Source organism: Hoplias malabaricus, chromosome 3 (genome assembly GCF_029633855.1).
Source record: "Hoplias malabaricus isolate fHopMal1 chromosome 3, fHopMal1.hap1, whole genome shotgun sequence".
NCBI lineage: Eukaryota > Metazoa > Chordata > Actinopteri > Characiformes > Erythrinidae > Hoplias > Hoplias malabaricus.
The window spans coordinates 45,350,977-45,369,838 of NC_089802.1; the positions used below are offsets into that span (position 1 = coordinate 45,350,977).

Sequence of the window (18,862 nt, forward strand, 5' to 3'; positions counted from 1 at the left end):
TTTTAAAGACAAATCTGAAAGGAAATTAGTTCTTGTTTTTCACTGTTGTAAACAGTGCTGGTTCATTTGACAACCTGTTTCAACTGATGGGCTAGAAATGGGCAACTGATGGGCAATAAAAGCGACCATGATGATTGGTGATTGTAGTACTGCGTGTGTGTGTGTGTGTGTGTGTGTGTGTGTGTGTGTGTGTGTGTGAGTTATTTCATTTCTGTCCAGTCACTAAAGGGCTGCATTGTGTTCTGCTCTATGAGCTGACACCACCATTTCTCTCCGAACAAATACACAGAGAGGAAATTACTGAAGCCAGGACACATCACTACCCTTTACTCTCTCTCTCTCTCTCTCTCTCTCTCTCTCTCTCTCTGCAGTCTGTCCAGAGATTGCACCCCAGAACAACGCTTCATTTTCTGTTTCGTTTCTAATTCTACTTCTCCTTCACCTACACTTTATTATCGCACTCTCTTTTCTAGTCATTAGAACTCCTACTCTCCCTCTTTCAGTGCCATTTCTAGTGCTTTTTATCAAGGGTTTTTTTTATTTCTAGTGTGTCTAATCTATCTCTCCCAATCTCTTTATCTCTCTTGTAATCTCACTCTCATTTCTCTCTTTGTGTTTGGGAGGCAAAGCTATCTGTGTGGCTCATAAGGTGTAGCAGTGTAGGAGTGAAGGTGTGACTGACTGTGCTGCTGCTGAAGGGGCTGGTCAGATCACCTCAGATTGGAGTTTGAGTGTTACAGACTGGTGAATGATGAGCTTTAGTTGCAGCCCGTGTGGTGTATTGCTGATGCTGTAGGCAGTGGTTGATGATGACATGGCTGTTTGTGTATGAGTTGCATTTGATTGATGCAGGATGTGGGTGTGGGAATTTAAAACAGTGGGGGTTTTTTTATCGTCTAACAGTGTGATGTATTAAATAAATAGGTACATTGTTCATGTACAAAACATACAAACTGAACATATCACTAATTCTCCCGCTACCATCTCTCTCCATTTCTCTCTCTCCTCTTTTTCTTTCTTGCTTTTCTGTGCCTTACTCTTTCACCTCCCCCTGACCTATGCCTTTATCTTTTTCTTTTTCTTTCTTTCTTTCTTTCTTTCTCTTTCTCTTTCTTTCTTTCTTTCTTTCTTATTCTCTCTTTATAACTTTTCATCTCTTCTTCTTTTCTTCTTCTATCTATTGGGCTACACAGATGTGAAATGTCTATATATCTATTTCCTCCTCCTATTCTTTGTCTGAGAGAGGAAGCTGTTTATGTGGAAATTATGCATCTCTCCATGACTCACTCTCTCTCTCTCTCACTCACACACACACACACACACATTAACATAATCAATCTTTTTTCTCTTTCTGTTTCTCTGCCAGTCTATCTTCCTTATTCACTCTTTCGCTCTCCCTTTCTCTCTCTATGTCAAATCTTAGTGCTTCTCTGCTCTCTATTTCTATCTTTTTATTTTTGGTCTTTTCCTTCAGTCTTATTTCCAGTGCGTAGTAGTCCATCATTCTCTCTCTCTCTCTCTCTCTCTCTCTCTCTCTCTCTCTCTCTCTCTCTCTCTCTCTCTCTCTCTCTCGCTCTCTTTCTCGCTCTCTCTCACTCTCTCGCTCTCTCTCCTTCTCTCCGTTCTGCTCCACTGGCTCTTTGCTCCCTCTTGCTGATTTGGACGTAGACACACCATATATACACACACACACACACACAGACTTAGACACACACATGCATCATACACAGAGAAACATATCTTATACAGCCTTATTTACATTCTGCTTCATAGCTGCAGTGTGTCTCAGGTTCCAGAAAGATAGTAATGGTGGTTATATAGGTGCAAAGGTATGGGGGACATTACAAGTGACATTTATTCTTGGACACAGTGTGTCTGGGGACTGAGAGAGAGAGAGAGAGAGAGAGAGAGAGAGAGAGAGAGAAGAAAAAGTTGCTATGAAGCAAAAACATTCTGAGCATTAAGTCCATCTCCATAACTCCATTAAATTATTTCATTTACATCATTCACATCATTTCCAGAAACATTGGGATGCTGAACCTGATTAAACCCTATTTTTAATTAAAATTAGTACAAAGACAGAACTTCAAATAAGAAAATGAGTATGTTTATTGCTTTTTGAAAAATATTTACCCATTTTGTGTTTGATTCCAACACATTTACATGTTTACCACTGTGTTGCAGCACCTCTTCTTTTAACAACAATCTTTGGGAACTGAGGAGACCAGTTGCTGTAGTTTATAAATGGCCGTGGGCCATTAGGTACCGGGCCGCACAGAACTTTTGATTTTTTTTTAATTGATTATCAGTCTAAATGTTGATGTTTTATTTTGAAAAGTGACTTCTGTGTGGAATGACGCACAGACGCATACACGCGTAACCCACGGACGGCAAAGGAATTGATCCGCGACCCATTTGTAAACAAACCTGGTGAATGGAGCCTGGCCGTGCTAGAAGAGGATCAACTGCTGGACATTGCAAATGACGGTGGCCTTAAAAGTATGTTTCAAACAACAACTGTGCCAGTGATCTGGGTTAAAATCGAGGCAGAATAACCCTGAGATCGCCCAAAATGCATTGAAAGCCCTGCTTCCATTTCCAACCACCTATCTTTGTGAAGCAGGATTTTCTGTAGTGACCGCAACCAAAACGAAACTACAGAACAGACTGAATGTACGGAACACACTTCGGATGTCACTGTCTCCCATTATTCTGAGATGGGACCGGCTCGTTGTAGAGAAACATGCTCAGGGCTCTCACTAATTGACATTATTATTATTATTTGATTAACGTGTTCACCCTTTTATAGAGAAATGACCAGTATTGTCACTTGAATCGAGTTTAGTTTTTTATTATAATTATTTCTTATTAGAAAGGATTTTTGTTCTAAAATAAATATTTTAGTTTACAGAGATGTTGTTGATTATTAATTTATGAACAAAAGGTTGTTTATTGTCTGTTGATGTTTGCATTTGACATAAGACCACTGCGGATGATTTATTATTAGATTACGTCATTAACGATTATCAAACAAGTCCTGAGCATATGAAGGCCGGTCCGTGAAAGTATTTTTCTTAGATGAAACCGGTCCGTGGTGCAAAAAAGGTTGGGGACCGCTGCCTTAATGTACATTGCCAGTCAAAAGTTTGTTCACATCTTCTCATTAGTCATTGGTAGAATAGGGCTAATCACTGTATAGAACTGTGTACCAGCCCCTACCTCTGCACAAACCAAGTTATGGCCTCAAACACATTAAAAAGGCGAGAGGTTCTACAAATTAACTCCTGATGAGCCTACAGCTGTTCACTGAAAACCATTCCAGGTGACGACCTCATGAAGCTGACTGAGAGAACGTAGAGAGTGCGCAAAGCTGTCATCAAAGCAAAAGGTGGCTACTTTGAAGAATCTAAAGTATAAAATATATAGTGGTTTTTTTAACAATTTTATTTTGTTTACTACATAATTCCATATGTGTTCCTTCATATTTTTAATGTATTCCATATGCATTTACAATGTAGAAAAAAAACATATAAAACAATAAAAAGATTTGTCCAACCTTTTGGCTGGTACTGTACATTCACAATATGTGGAAAACAAGGGAAACCCTCTCTGAGTGGGCGTGTCCAAACCTTTGACTGGTACCAACACCATCATACATCCTTCCTTTTGAACTGTGCGCTTACAAGCAGCTGGGTATTCTCACTCCTCTTTATCCTGGACAACACTGTAGTCATTGTATATTGACCACCGATGAAGGGCTAGAGGACGGTCAACACCAACTGTGCAGCAACAGATGAGCTACTGTCTCTGACTTTACATCAACAAGGTGGGTGTGCTTCACAGAGCTGACAGTCGTTTATGTCTAAAAATATAACAAAAAACATACAGAATGCACAAATTTCCCTAGCTGTGTTTGCATTAATGTGAAATCCCCAAATGAAGGAAAATGTTTGCGTCATTTAATTTTCCCTGGACTTTGCGTTTATGATGCCTACAAAGTCCTAACACCAGTTCATTTAATATGTTTTCATATAATGAACACACACACGCGCGCACACATGCTTCCAGTCTATTGGTCTACTTCCAGTCCTCCTATCCTTTAGGGGATGGAGTGTGTGTGTGTGTGTTTACTTGATTAGAAGCTAAACAGGATTTTCTGTGACAGTTTCATCTGAAGGCCTTGGCAAAATCGACACAAGCAGAGATGTCAGAGAGGCAGGCTGCATTCTTATATATCTCCTTCCTCTTTTTTGTGCTTTTGGCATCAGAGTGACAAACCAAGCTGCTTCCAAACCTGTGGAATAATCAAATCTTTCTGTGCGGTGTCTGAAGCTCCTTGAGAACAGGTAGACTTACCGCATTCAGACACATACGAAGGATGTGATTGGGGTTATGAGCCAGTGTGCATGTTTAGATAAGAGTTTCCTGAGGGGCCATTGGCTAGTGTCTGTCTCTGGGATGTTGTGATTGGCTGCAGGAAGAACGATCTGTTGCATAACCCAATCAAAAGGCACAGCATGACAAACCGATGTGACTGAATAGGAACGAAGGAAATCAAGGTAAAGGCTGTTTATTGAAGATACTGCAGATCCCACACATTTTCAGACACAGTGTGGACAGAATCCAAGAAAAACAGGCAGACAGTTGTTACGGTGCTTAATTTGCTTCTACTGAAGTATCATTCCTCCATACCGAACATCTAGTCCTGTACAGACAGATGGACAGATACTCGAGGACTAACAAGAGGGTTTCTTTTGTGGCAGCCATCTTAACAGGAAATGTAACAGTAAAGCCTAGCACATCTCTCATGATGTACCATCAGTCCAGGTATTGTAGTTCCTCTTCAGCACCTGCTGATAAGAGGTTTTAACACCATGCTTCACAGGCCCTGTAGACTCTGTATTAGAAGATTAAAAAAGATAGCCAATGTTTTCACTGGAAGCAAAGTCTTTCAGAGACCAGATTTTTCACTGGGAAGTTGGAAGAAGCTTCTTTCTGTCATGACGCAATGACTTGTGGATACAATCAATACCAGCCATATTTTTGGGAACAAACCATACATCTGTGAAATCATACATTTGTGGTCATTGTACAACAAGTCTCGCATAATTAATACGGACTGCCTACTGCAGGAGAATAAATTTGATTGACACGCAAAAGGACCAATTGCAAGTCTGCTATTTTGGCATGATACTTAGAAATTTTTATACCCAGAAATGAGTAGCCAATCAGAATGCAACTGGCAGAATCCTCACAGTGAGGCCAGCTAAAAGCCTTGAAGGCATCAGGCTCTCTCCCTCCTTATGGGCGGAGCGTCTGTGGCTGAGGCTATTGTACAACAGTACGACAAACCCAACCTCTGTATTTTATCATGGCAGTGAACACAAAAACAGTTGTGATTAGGGACAGTGAACACACACACAGAGCACTGGGCAGCCACCCTCAGTGCCCAGGGAGCATTTTATGGCTTGCATGACTTCCTAAATGACACTTCAGCTGTGAATGTTCCTTCTGGTTGTGGGGATTGAGCAGGTGACCTTCCAGCACCAAGCCTACTTTTTTAACCATTAGGCCACGGCTGACCGCACCACAGGTGCCCCCCAGTTTTTCATTTTGTGACATAAGTTTAAAGATGAACAGACAACGAATAGAAGGGTTCAGAATTTCTGTGACTACATGTTCTTCAATCCGCTCTTAAGGTGGAATTTTCTCTTGAAAATACATCATTCTGGAAATGTGAGGCTTTGTTTTAACATTGTTTTCCTGTGGTCATTTATTTTAAGAGTTTGAAGCTGAGAATTTGAGTTCAAGTTCCGGACTTAAGGATATTGCTTTGCTTTGTTAACATCCACTATCCAATCAAATTCTAGATTACGACCTGCATCAGTCAGATGGTAATATGTGAAACATTTGCTTGAGGAACATATTGCTAAGGCTTTAGAAAGTGATTTTGTTATTTTATTGAAATTACATACATACATACATCATATTCATTTATTCATTGTCTGTAACCGTTTATCCAGTCCAGAGTCGTGGTGGGTCTGGAGCCTACCCAGAATCACTGGGCGCAGTGTAGGAACACACCCTGGAGCCGGTCCTTGCCAGTCCTTCACAGGGTGACACACATGCACACACATTCACTCATACCTTTGGACACTTTTGAGTCGCCAAACCACCTACCAACGTGTGTTTCCGGACTGTGGGAGGAAACCCACGCGGACACAGGGAGAACACACCGCTCTCCTCACAGACAGTCACCCGGAGCGGGACTTGAAACCACAACCTCCAGGTCCCTGGAGCTGTGTGACTGAGACACTACCTGCTGCGCCACCGTGCCTCCCTCACTACCACATTACTGTGTAAAATTATATTCTGTTGGTTTTTAATGGATTTGCTGGTTAAATGGTTAAACCTAATAACAAATATATGCTGAAGCTGACAGGGTTAATGTTGACTGATGGAGAAGACAAAGTAAGGCATGTGTCTGGCAAGATCTGAGCATTAACAGATGGATGTGGCTTCACTATTTGGCAAACAACAGGTCACTGTTGCCCTCTCGATCTACGTGTTATAACAGATTATTAATGACTTTAAAGTTGTGCACAGCCTAATTCATAATCATTAATATACAGGTTTTAAACCACTTGTGATGTTAGTTTTCTTCTAAAGTGGTTCCCAGGAAATACACTCCTGCGAAATTCATTTGAATGGAGAACGTATAGAACAGAGTCGAGCGAAGCTGAGTTAATGCTGCTGTTGTGAAGTGAATTAAAAGTGAGTCTTCACACCGTTCTTCATTCAGCGCACTGTGACATTAACTGTGGGAAGCAGCCTCACAGGGTAATTATGCAACAGTACAGAATGATGAGTCATGAGATCTAACTGAGCAAGAACTCAGATCATCCATGTGGGTCAATCACGCACTCTTTAATGATTATAGCATTTTCTCTGAGCCTGCCATAACTCTGCGATGAGCTCTGTAATCACATCAGATTGGAGTTGCTGGACTTATACCTGTTCTGATGAAGATGGTATGAAACACACAGCTGTAAGTCAGATGTTGCCTAGTGAGTCATTCTCTCTGTGTTTTTTGACCACTAGGGAGGTCAGTGCAGGACAGAGCCTAAAACCCCTGGATATTGCCTAAATCCCTTGTTTTTCCAGCAAATCTGCTGCATTATCAGGTGGCTCCTGAGGTCAGTGGTGATTCTTTTGTTCTGCAATAACACAGAGCAGTTCTACTTCTCAGTGAGGCCTTGAATTTTTCACTAAGCTCTAAAACAGAAAGACTGTGAAAACATGTGCTCTGCTCCAGTGGGATTTTACTGCAACCATCTGCAGCACTGTCATATACTGCCTTACATTTACTGATTACTTAATGCCCTTTTATTAGTTCCTCGAAGAACCGGGGCCTGTTCTCCACTTTTACTTAATTTAATAATGGGATTCACAATGAATATTAATTATTTTCAGTGGAGTTTTATATGTAAATGCATTTCAGCCTGAAATAATGTATTAAGTTTAAATGAAAATAAGAATAGAATCAAAATGTCCACATTTGTGAGTGTGTGAGGCGGTGGGCTGGACTCTCCAAGACCTTGATCAGGATGAATCTATTATTTAAAAAAATTAATGATCTGGGTAACTTTAAATTACAGCCCACTAGTTACTGGGTACGTACAGAGTAAGTACCTGTGAAGTATGACAGTTTATGCAAGTGACTATTACTGTCATTTTTATAAATAAACAATGCAGCTACTATTTTGAAATCACTGTGTTTCTGAATGTAATTATAGATCCTTCAAAATGAGCACTGTTTCACGGTGCTTTGTACTCATTAGGTTCAGGACGTGTGATTTACCACAATAATCATTATCACATACTTCTGAGATATTTTACACTGTTTAGCCGATACGTATTGAGGCATTATATGTACATAGCTGACTAATGAGGAAATGATTAAATGAATTGTACGATACCCAGTAATAACCACATATTTCTAGTTCCATGCCCTTTACTCCTTTAGTACTTTTTGTAATCTTATGGCTTACTTATCAGCTACATGCTCTGTACCTACCCAGTAATTAGCGGACTGTAGTTTAAAGTGTTACCTATTGATCAAATACAGTCGAGCTATAGAGAACAGAGCTGTAGAAATTGCTGTTGTTTTTGCTGACAGATATAAAATAACTGGACCTAGAGGTTTAAAAAGCTGAGAGTCCCAGGCTGTACCGACTGTTTGCTCTGAATTTAAATGGCTAAAGGTCAGAGTACAGGGCAGTTTCAGCAGTGTCCACCAAACAGTGGTGTGTTGCTGCCACCTGCTGGTTTAAGGTAGCATTACTATCTCTCTCTGCTGATAAGTGGTGTGCTTATCGGCAGCTGCACCTGCAGCCTCTCACCATGTTTGAAGTCCTCTTTTATAGAAGAGAGCTCGAGTTCTGAGTTACAGCACGCATTTAGCAGCAGCTCTTATGAGTTTTGAAGAAGTGAAGATAACCAGGAGCATTTTCTGTAGAACAATATTAAAATGAACACATTGAGCCAAAAGTGCGAAAGATGGTCTTTTACAGACCTCATATCACATCTACAAAAGTGTGTCTTTTAAGGGTTCGTTCCTTGAGATCTAATAGATGGTAGGGAGCTGGTGGTTGGTGCTTGGTGGGGCGATATCTTGCCTTTATTTAATGCTTTTCAGATGATATCAGTCAAACCCAAAGCTTGCATCTTTATAGAAGGATATAGATATATCCCTTGTTCAAATGTAAAGTGTATAACAATATTCAGCTATTAACATTCATTCATTGTCTGTAACAGCTTATTCAGGGTGGGTCCGGAGCCCACCCAGAATCATGGCCTGGAGAGCACGGGAGTCCTTCACAGGGCGACACACACTCACACTAACACCTATGGGCACTTGAGTCACCAAGTGTTACGTTTTCTAGCACATTGGGTAATGCAGTTAGCCGTCTCCCATGTTTGGTGACATTCCGAGACTGGAGAGCAGCAAATGGTGAGAAAACATCTTGAACTACGCCTTTAAGATCACCAGAATATTGGTATAGAAGTGAAACTACAATCCTCCTGTTTATTTCTTTATTTCATGTTGCCTACATACCAAGATTATCTTTGTGTCTCGTGAGAAAACAAAATGAAACGTGGCTCACAAAATACAGATTTCCTTTTTCTCATAATCATATTTGTACAGATAAGTCATTTCATAATGAAAAAATAATGGAATTCGTTCTGTTACATATCACATGGAAAGAAGGTAGTTGATGAGAGATATAAAGGTGAAAAAGACAAAAGAAGTTTAAATCTTAACCTCTCTAAATGTGACAGGGAAATAAACCTATATACAGACAATATGCTCCTGAGATTTAGAGTAGCAACACCTACAGGCAATACCAGAAAACAGAAGGTAATTTCACACCGAGCTGAACCCGAACCTGGCACTGAAGGGTCATGTTACATAACATCAAAACTCGATTATGTCATTCCTAGAGCAGCGATGTCAAATCAGGCAAATTAAATTTTTAACACCCATCAGAGTCTCTCAGCCACCGCATCAGAAAATCCCAGAAATATCAAAGAGGCTTTGATCACTTGAGTGTGTGTGTGTGTGTGTGTGTGTGTGAGAGAGAGACAGTCTGAGCTTAAGCCTGAGCTATCTGAGATCGATTTTAAATCCTTAGAGTTTGACTGTGGCACAGATTTAGAACAAACTTGCTTCTAGAGACACAGTAAGGTTAAAGCCTTAAAGAAACCATAGCAACAACCAAAATCTATTAATGATTTAAAAAAAAATAAATCCATCAATTTTATATATTTACTTACAGTGTGTTGTCTTGTGACATATTTGATCTGACGATATAAAGCCTATAAAAGGCCTGGTCTAGCAATGATGAAAAGAGAAGTGATGATTTAGAAGAGTTGCATTTAAGTGACAGGCTTCAATACCCTGCTTTTTCACTGCACCTCATCAGCCAATTAACAAAGCCTTAATGTATTAAATTGAAAAAGTTAGAAGAACAAATGCTAAACTCTGCAAAGCTCTGGCTTGGAAAAGTACAACTTTGAACTCAGTTATAAAAAACTTGTCTCTGGTTGCACAAGTTACCCTTCAGTTAATGGCTCTTAATAAAAGAAATGTTGGATGAACAGGTCACAAACCTTTTTTGGCCATATATTATAAACACAGACGTCTTAAAAATAAAGGAACATCAATGTAAAATATGGTGAACTGATGTTAGACAAGACGGGTAAACGTTGTTTTAACCCATGGTTTCACCCTTCCTCCATGGGTTCTGTCGAAACTTGGATCACCAACTTTTTATAGTGGTGTTTCCTTACTTTAGAGGAATGTGGAAGGAAATTCACCTCCAGTGGAACGGCTGTAGACGACAGCATGCTTTAGCAATCGGAAGTGTTGGTACTAGATCTCTGATCTGGCCTAAAAGTGCTCTTAAAGTGACTGTAATATCTTCTGACGCAGTGGCTACAAGATCTGGTATCTGTGATGTCATGCCCAGGCTGGAGGGATGGAAATCACCCTGTCATTTTAGTACCAGTTTTCAATTCACATTGTTTTGAGCTTTTCAACACAAGTAAATACTCTGATGTGGTCTAGTCCTCATAGAACCAGTGTGGTAGCCATGCTCAACACAGAAAAACAATACATCCATGCAAAGTTAGCCATCGTACCCATCGTCCTGCTTCGTTTTCTGCCCCCTTGCACCTGGACAGCAAAAGCAGACCCTCACTTCATGTCTCTTGGAAAATTAACCAAAATATACAAAACGTAATCTTTCAGGATCACAACTTTGGTGACTCGCAGCATCCCTTGCTCCTCTATATTGCTCTGAAAATGTACAGACACTTGAACAGATCGTAAACACATGCAGCGGAAACTTTCGCATGTGCACACATACACCCACATGCACACATACGCACACTTATAAAAATGACAGACAATAACCGTTTTGTGTGAGGAAGAGGGGAGGGGTAATAACACTGTACACAGGCAGTAACGCCACTCGATTAAGTCTCGCTGAAAGCTTCTCTCTGTTCTTTGACTGGAGAATGCAAAACGCTGCTATAATTAACACAAGGAAAAACAAACAACTGACAAAAAGTCATTTTCATTCTCAGAAAGAAAAACAAGCTCAAAGACCCCAGCTGTTTTTGTCCATTTTTAAACAAAGGCAGAGCTTCTGTCTTGTTTTTTACTGTCATCTATTTGCTGAAGCTCCTGTGTGTATTTCCTTGTCAGTTTACACACGAGACAGCATCTTCCACTTCATGGTGACGAGTTGTCCAATAGCTTTCCAGAGCTTGCCTCCACTGCTGAAGGCATTGTTGTCCTGCCTCTTTATTGTCTGATAAGTGCAGATGCGTCTGCTCTAGTGTGTGTTGGTGTCAGGAGTAGATGTGGAGGCTGAAGCTGGGGTTGGTGGGGTGGAGGCTCTGGAAGTGCTGGAGTTTTTCTCCAGGCTGGGGCTCTCTGGGGCTTTGGGCAAGACTCTGGAGCTCAAGCCAGTCTGGGCCGGTTTGGGCTGGGCCTGAAGTCCGGGGCTGCAGATGAGGTGATGCCGCTCCCAGTCTTTGTGCTGACAGAAGGAGCCACAGTAACGAGCCGCATTACAGCCACTGCACGTCTCGCTGGCCTTCCGTCCACAGTTCCAGCAGCACTGAGAGGGGGACAAGGAGAGAGAAACATCAGCATAACATGACCAGTACTCGCTGTGAGAGACAGATTGACATACGGTGTTTAATGAAAACTGTAAACACACTAGACCACAATGTGCTACTTGCCTATCTATTGGCATTTATTTTAAAGTGTTTCCCACGTCTAGATTTTTATTATTTTTTATGACCATGTTCCGTTATTCCATGTCGGAATTACAACTCTTCTAAATGGATATAGGGACAGATGCATAAACAGATGGACAGTCATATGAACACAAACACTCACCTCACTGGAGTCCTCCTGCTCGTTGATAACCTGAATGGCATCCTCCGTGGCTTTCCTCTTGGCCTCAGCAAGGGTCTTTTCCATCTTGGCCCTCTCTGCTGAGATCATCTCGAAAGCCTTCTGCTCAGCTTCAGCCACAGCCTTCTGCACCTCGTCCATCGCCTGCCGCTTCACCTCATTCACTGCTTCCTCTACAGGGGTCACACAGGGGTCTTGGGTCAAAAGTCAGGCTCTGGGCCATACTAACACTCTTATCCCAGGAAAAAAAAACAACAACAACATTGTTTCCCCCTTTTTTAAAATTCTAGTTAAAAACCTTCTAATAATTAGGAATGGAGCAAAAAAAAAAATAATAATAATTGTAAAAGCCACTTTAAATATAATAACACAAGATCAATAGAATAACCAGATACAAGGACTTCTCATGGGAGTGGCATAATATGGCTGGAAATATAAATATCTTATTGCATGATGAAAAGAGAACTACAATGTATGATGTTGATTCTATGCCTGAAATTAAATCAGCAGCCCTGAAGCTAAACTGTAAAGAAAGTGAAGTGTTTATAGACATGTAATAGTGAAAGTGAGAAACAGGTGTATGGATTTGTAAACAGGTTTCCCAGGGTGCATCTGGGTTGCCGCCCTTACCAGCTTTCCTCCAGATCTCATCAGGCACGCATCCAGGAGCAGCACGCAGAGAGAGCTCCCGCTGAGCATCTGAAACACAGACAGAGCCAGAGAGAACGTTAACACGTGCCAGAGAGAGACACAGGAGGGAAAAAAAGAGAAGAACTTCACTGTTGATATATAACATTTTTAAAGTTCCATTTTTATTTTCTCTTTCATTTGTTTACATTTTTATTCATTTATTAATTTATTTTGAGAGAGAGAGCGTCTAGTTGTATTTCTTTTTAATTGCTTTGGCAACATTGTAACTTGTATCATTCATGCCAGTAAAGCACTTTTGAGAGAGGAAAGAAAGAGGGCAATAGAGAAATGGAGGGGTCAGCAGTGATTAGTGGTGAAGGAGAAGACTTGGTTTTTGGGCATGAGCTGATGACAGATGGCAGTGGAGAGTGGGAGCCAGAGCTGCGCCCTGAAACAACACACACTCCTACTGTAGCAGCCTGGACACGAGCGCGCAGCACCTGCTCGCTCAGCGGGCGCGCACACACACACACGGCTATTAGTCAGAGCTGCCAGGCGGTGGGAGCGTTGCTGTAGTGTCGTTGATCACCGCAAGGGGGCGATTAATGCTCTCAAATCTTACTTCAGGCACAGAAATGGTCAAAAACACCAGACCATCTCACCAACCACTGATTTACACAACTGTCTGGAACCACTGTTATTTAAGATTTGAACCATATTTATGATTTTTTAAAGACAACGGCTGAAGCTCCTTCACTCCAGAGCACACATTCCCATTCCCTCAGCCCCACAGATTTATACCCCTCTATTCATGCTAAAGTTTAGTTAATTTCTTAATTATTTTGTTGTGTACAGGGAAAGTTCACAGGGGTGTAATTATGTAGGGGGTGGGGCATTCCTGTGGTTTTGATGGTTTGCAAAGAAAAGTTCAAAGTTCAGCAAAAGAGCAGTTAACACTCTAAAACTGATCTTGACAACAAGAATGCAGCAATAATAAAGTAAGTGATTTCTAGGTTCTTAGATTCCCAATAATAATTATTTCAAATCAGTGAATTTGTTATGTATTTTAATGTATATATTGAATTGAGCTAGTTTTCTAGGAGATTGGTCTCTAGCCACTGACTCACCACTGACTCCCTCAGCAGTTAGAGGACTGTGTGTTTTGGAGAAGGGCACTGTCCCAGGAGCTGCTGTGTTCTTGCGTGTGCCGTCCTGCTGGCTGGAGCGTCTTCTCCAGTAATTCAGCTCTTCGCGGTCAGATTCCTGACAGCGTCGAAGAACACTGACCGAGCGCCTCGTCTTCTCCACCATGTCCACAATGCAGTTCAGCACCTGCAACCATCACACAAACCTTTGAGTGTTGTTTCCATGTATGAATACAACACAAGACTTCTAGTGCTATATTTGCCTGAGTTTGAACAATAGAATTATTATTAATACTCTTTCAGTAAATAACATAATAAATGCATGATCAAGTAACTTCTATTAAGCTCTTCAATGGTCAGGATCCCAACAGAACCACAGGAGTGCAGGTATGATTTGGGTGGTAGATCATTCTCAGCGCTGCAGTGACACTGACATGCTTCACCCACATTAACCAACCACCACAGCTGGGAACAATCCTCCACCAAAATCATACATGCACCGTGGTGGCCCTAACCATTGAAGAACAGTGATATAGGAACGAATATGTATGCAGAGAAACAGGTGGACTACAGTCTGTAATTGTAGAACTACAAAGTGCTCCTGTATAGTCAGTGGTGCTGATAAAACGGACAGTGCGTGTAGCTACAAGGTAGGTGTTCCTAAGCCAGTGATAGCTCAGTACATATTTCTTTTCAATTCTAACACGTTATTAAATAGGTTTAAGAAAGAAACTCCTAGAATTAACAGTCTAGAAGTGCTTGGATACCACCTTTGAAACCCTCCCAATAAGCAGTCCACATCCAGAGGAATGAGACTCTGTTTAGACTTGCTGAATGGCTGATCAAAGTATAGTCAGAAAATCTAAGCGTGCATTATTAACTGCTAAGGAGGTCTTACATGGTCCAGGTGTCTCCACTCATCAGCCCACTCTCTCTCTGTCAGTCTGTGGTCCACTGGCTCCTCGTGGTAGCCACCGTTACTTCCTGATCACAAAAACGCATCATTCAGGTCTATTAGATATAATTCAAATCCATTAGCTATAATCTGACTCAATTATACACACTCACTAAATATAAAGATAACATAAGGTCTATCTCAGACTACTGAGTTCTTATGAGTATGAGAGAGAGAGAGAGAGAGAGAGAGAGAGAGAGAGAGAGAGAGAGAGAGAGAGAGAGAGATCCCCTGATGAGAAACAGACTGCTGAAGGGCCACAACACACACAAACCACATCTGGAACTCAGCTGTCAGAGTACACACACACATTCTTTCAGGGAGTCGCTCCGGCTGAGCAGAGTGGGCCACTTCTAAACAAAGTGAGGCTTGGATATGAGGCTCTAACAACACACTTGCACGAGCGCACACACACACAGGCCACCATCATTGCTGAGATGTTTCTGGGATTTTTTTTTTGGTCCTAATACAGTTTGAACTCTATTAGCTCTTGAGCTGTCAGATGTTTCCAGTGAAGGTCGAGTGCAGTGCAGATGGAACTGGCTGTAGCTCAGCACTCAGCAGTGAATATATAAAGACATGATTTACCTCACAACTGTGTCACCCCACTTAAATAAGCCACCACTTTACTCCCAGTCATTTTAAATAAGCAGGATTTACTTGGTGGAAGCTAACATCCATTAAGGACAGTAAGCAAAATTCATTCCTTCCATTCATCCATTCACCTACTTCAGTTACATTATCCACCTACTTCATCTCAGGGCACTTCTAAACATTATGTACTTGCTACTCTCAAAAACACTTCATCCACACAGTGCTGCTGCTGTTATTTGGATGTTAATGCCTGGACACACGGGTGAGTCAGTTTGTACCTGGAAGCCGTGGTCTATCCTTCATTTCTCTCAGCTCCAGTATGCGATTAGGTTCTCTGTACAGGTGAGGCGTGGTGATGTCATCCAGGGCGTAGTGCTGCAGAGGAGGTGGAGTCGGGTGAATCTGGGCAGGGAGTGGAAGTGGGTGAGCAGGGCTGTGTCTGGGGGCAGGGCTGATAGTGCAGATTCGCTTTGCCGGAGGCTCCAGAGGGGCAGGAGGTCGCTCATGGAAACCATTTTCTTTGCCTCTGATAGAAGAGAAGTCATAAAGGTAAAGGATTATTATACAGCAGGCGGTCCAGTTCATTCAGAATGATTTCAGTGAAACCTGGTAATTATGGCACTTTTCCACTGCATGACTCTACTCTACATTACTAATCTCAAGTCAACGAGGCGTTGGGACCTGGGTACTGTTTTTAGTACCTGCTGGCTTGGGGTTCCAAGTCACATGGAAAACTTCAGTGAGAGCTGGATGGTGCAACAAGTCTAGAAAAAACACTCATCTATCTGAACCTATATCATCAGCTACACTTCAAGGGGGTGCTATGGTAGTAGAAAACCAAACCAGCCCCAGGTATCAAAAATAGCAAGAAGAGCCGAGTTGAGTCGTGCAAGTACCATGCAGTGGAAAAACACAATTAGTGGCACATTCAGAATAAACTGAACAGTTTATAAATGATGCTCAAATACTCAGCGGCGTAAGGCTTTGGAAAAAAGACTGCGACAGATGCCCAACTACAAAATGATTTTGTGATACGTTCCCATTAACATTTATGGTATTCAGCAAAAGTTCTTATCCAGAGCAACTTACAAAAGTGAGTTTAAAAGTTGCTAATGATTACTACAAAACACAAGAGGTACCTGTTAGGGCTGTGTCTCTTGCCATTGTCGCTGGGCTCCAGCAGCAGCTCAGTGGAGTCTGCAGGTGAAGGTGCGGCCGTGCTGAGCAGCAGGTGCTCGTGCTGGGAAAGATACTGAGCTGGAGTCTGTTTAGCTGCTCTAGCACAGTGCAACAGCTCTCTCTGCAACAGCGGCAAATTTGCCTGCAACAAAACAAATAAGAAACCTACATTAAACTGGTAGTTGATCATAAACCTAATCTGAAATTGATGATTGTAGCTGATTCAAGCAGCTAACTAGAAGGGTTATATGTTTATTTTATTTTGTAGCTACTTTAGTCTCTTAGTTCCAGGGCAAATTTAAAGTAGTAAGCTTTAAATGACCAACATGTCTTTGCTGGTCGATTACATTTGGGTCCAAGGAGGATACTTGTCTAAACTGGATTTTTTTCCAGAAAAAGGTGTTTATGAATATTCATCATATAGGGCCCCCCCCCTCTTCTTCTTCAAGAAAACTTCAGAGTTTCTAAATTTGGCTGAAGTTTCTCTGGATCTGCAATCAGTTTTGTCCTCTTCCCCTCATGATGGTTCAGATTAGACAATCTAAACAAAAACACACGCACATGCTTGTCCTGAATCAGGACTCGAGATCAATCTCTGTTCGAAGAAAACCTCAAAGCAGCCTCCATGTCTAGGCCTATGGCGTCTGGACACTATTTGATTGATGGGGGGTCTGCTGAGCGTTACAAAATGCTCTGCTTGCATTACACTCCCCTCCAGACTGCTGTTGGCACTGACGACTCCAGACAAAATACTGCACTAAATCTGCCATGTGAAAATGCCAGAGAGCTCGGGAGGAGAAAAAGCATTGCGGAGTTGTCAGGATGAGACGAAACAGACCCAAAACATTCTTCACGCTGGAGTGGTATGTGGCCCAAGTTACGAGAACAGACACACTGATTGCAGAGGTGCTGCTTTCTGTCAACGCTGACGCATCCATTTGATAAGGGACAACAGAAACTACTGTATGTCTGGGTGATCTGAATCTATATTAGAAAGCAGAAAATGGTGCACTTACTCATGCTGATATAAAAGAGTTAACCTTTGTTGTAGTTATCACAGACAATAACAGAAATGTAAGGTCATTTGATATTAATTAAGCTCTCAATTTTCATTATTAAAAACAGGACCAAATTCTATATTTGCTTTCTATTTGCAACAGCAGCAAATATAACTTCTGAATTAAGTTTGATGACATGTGTATGTTTTTATGCAAGGAATAACCATCCTTTACATTTCAGTCATGTTTCAGTCACTGTCGTGAACGGAAAAAAAAAAACAAAAAACCCCATATTACACACTGTTTTTAATGTTACAGAATGGGAATCCAATGTATATGTAATTACGTGACTAACCAACTAATTGTGTAACTACCTTTGAATATTTTATGAAAATGACAATAATAATTCTCCACCTCCAAAAGTTAAAAGATTTGGGTAGCTTTAACCCTGACCTGGCCTTAACCTAGCCTTGCAAATGCCCTAAAGTCAGTTAAACCTTTCTAGATGTATTTCCTTGCCCCTTTTTCTCTCTAATTAAGACCATACTGTGCATAATCACCCTCTACTTCCTCTCTCTCTCACTCTCCTGCCACTACACATGCTGCCTGTTTTTTAGAAAGGGTTTTTTCCAGGGTGGGCCAACGATCCGGACGCCTGTGTTAATCTAAGCTGGAGTCCATATGTCGCGCAGGCCCCATAAAAGGACTTGGAACGCTTTATAGCTGTGTTTCACACTTCCGAATGCTCTGGATACGTCTTTGAGTAACGTACTGGGAAGAACAGAAGCCTAACACAGACATAAATCAGATACTTCACCTACTCTTTAGTATATTTAGTTAAAGCTCAGTCTGTAACCAGTTAGTTACAAAGCCAGAAGCAAATTAAACTGGGAGAAATGTCCAAGCAAAACCATTCCATTTGAGGAAGTATTGCATCCAGCTCTGGAACTAAAGTCCTCTGCAGTTTCCCCTGGGAGAATGATTTTAGAATAAAAGCCTTTCTCCCTTGCCTGGTTTCATACTGCTTATTAAAAATGTTCCCCCCCTAAAATCCCTGACTTCAAATGCTACAAAAGCATCAACAGCTCCTCGAGTTTCTTTTTCATCCATGGGATTAAACGTTTGTTCTCAAGGACTCATTCAGGGCCACTGCTGACAGTTTTCACAAGGTTTTATCTTTAGTCACGCTGAGATATGGAGGACACCAAGCAGAGTGGAGACAGATGGCTTCAAACAATATTATTCAGATTTGGCTTCCAGGACGTGGATGCTGTGTGCTTTTCTACTGTCAACAAGTCTACACTCCAGAGTTACGGCTGGCAAAACTCTGCTTTCCAAAGGATCAAAATACTGAATGCATAGAAAGCAT

At 41.4% G+C, this 18,862-nt stretch overlaps 1 protein-coding gene across 4 annotated transcripts in view; it reads right to left on the reverse strand.

The window, feature by feature from the left end:
- Nucleotides 1-9,066: 9,066 nt before the first annotated feature.
- cbfa2t2 (CBFA2/RUNX1 partner transcriptional co-repressor 2) overlaps nt 9,067-18,862 on the reverse strand; it is a 32,753-nt gene continuing 22,957 nt past the window's right edge. For all 4 annotated transcript variants that reach the window (XM_066665657.1, XM_066665654.1, XM_066665656.1 and 1 more), the window contains exons 5-11: nt 16,456-16,637; nt 15,595-15,842; nt 14,666-14,751; nt 13,750-13,954; nt 12,623-12,691; nt 11,975-12,165; nt 9,067-11,690 (exon numbers count right to left, since the gene is read on the reverse strand). In XM_066665657.1, coding sequence (XP_066521754.1) covers nt 11,403-11,690; nt 11,975-12,165; nt 12,623-12,691; nt 13,750-13,954; nt 14,666-14,751; nt 15,595-15,842; nt 16,456-16,637 — 1,269 coding nt within the window. In that variant the 3' untranslated portion in view covers nt 9,067-11,402. The remainder of the gene's footprint in view (nt 11,691-11,974; nt 12,166-12,622; nt 12,692-13,749; nt 13,955-14,665; nt 14,752-15,594; nt 15,843-16,455; nt 16,638-18,862) is intronic.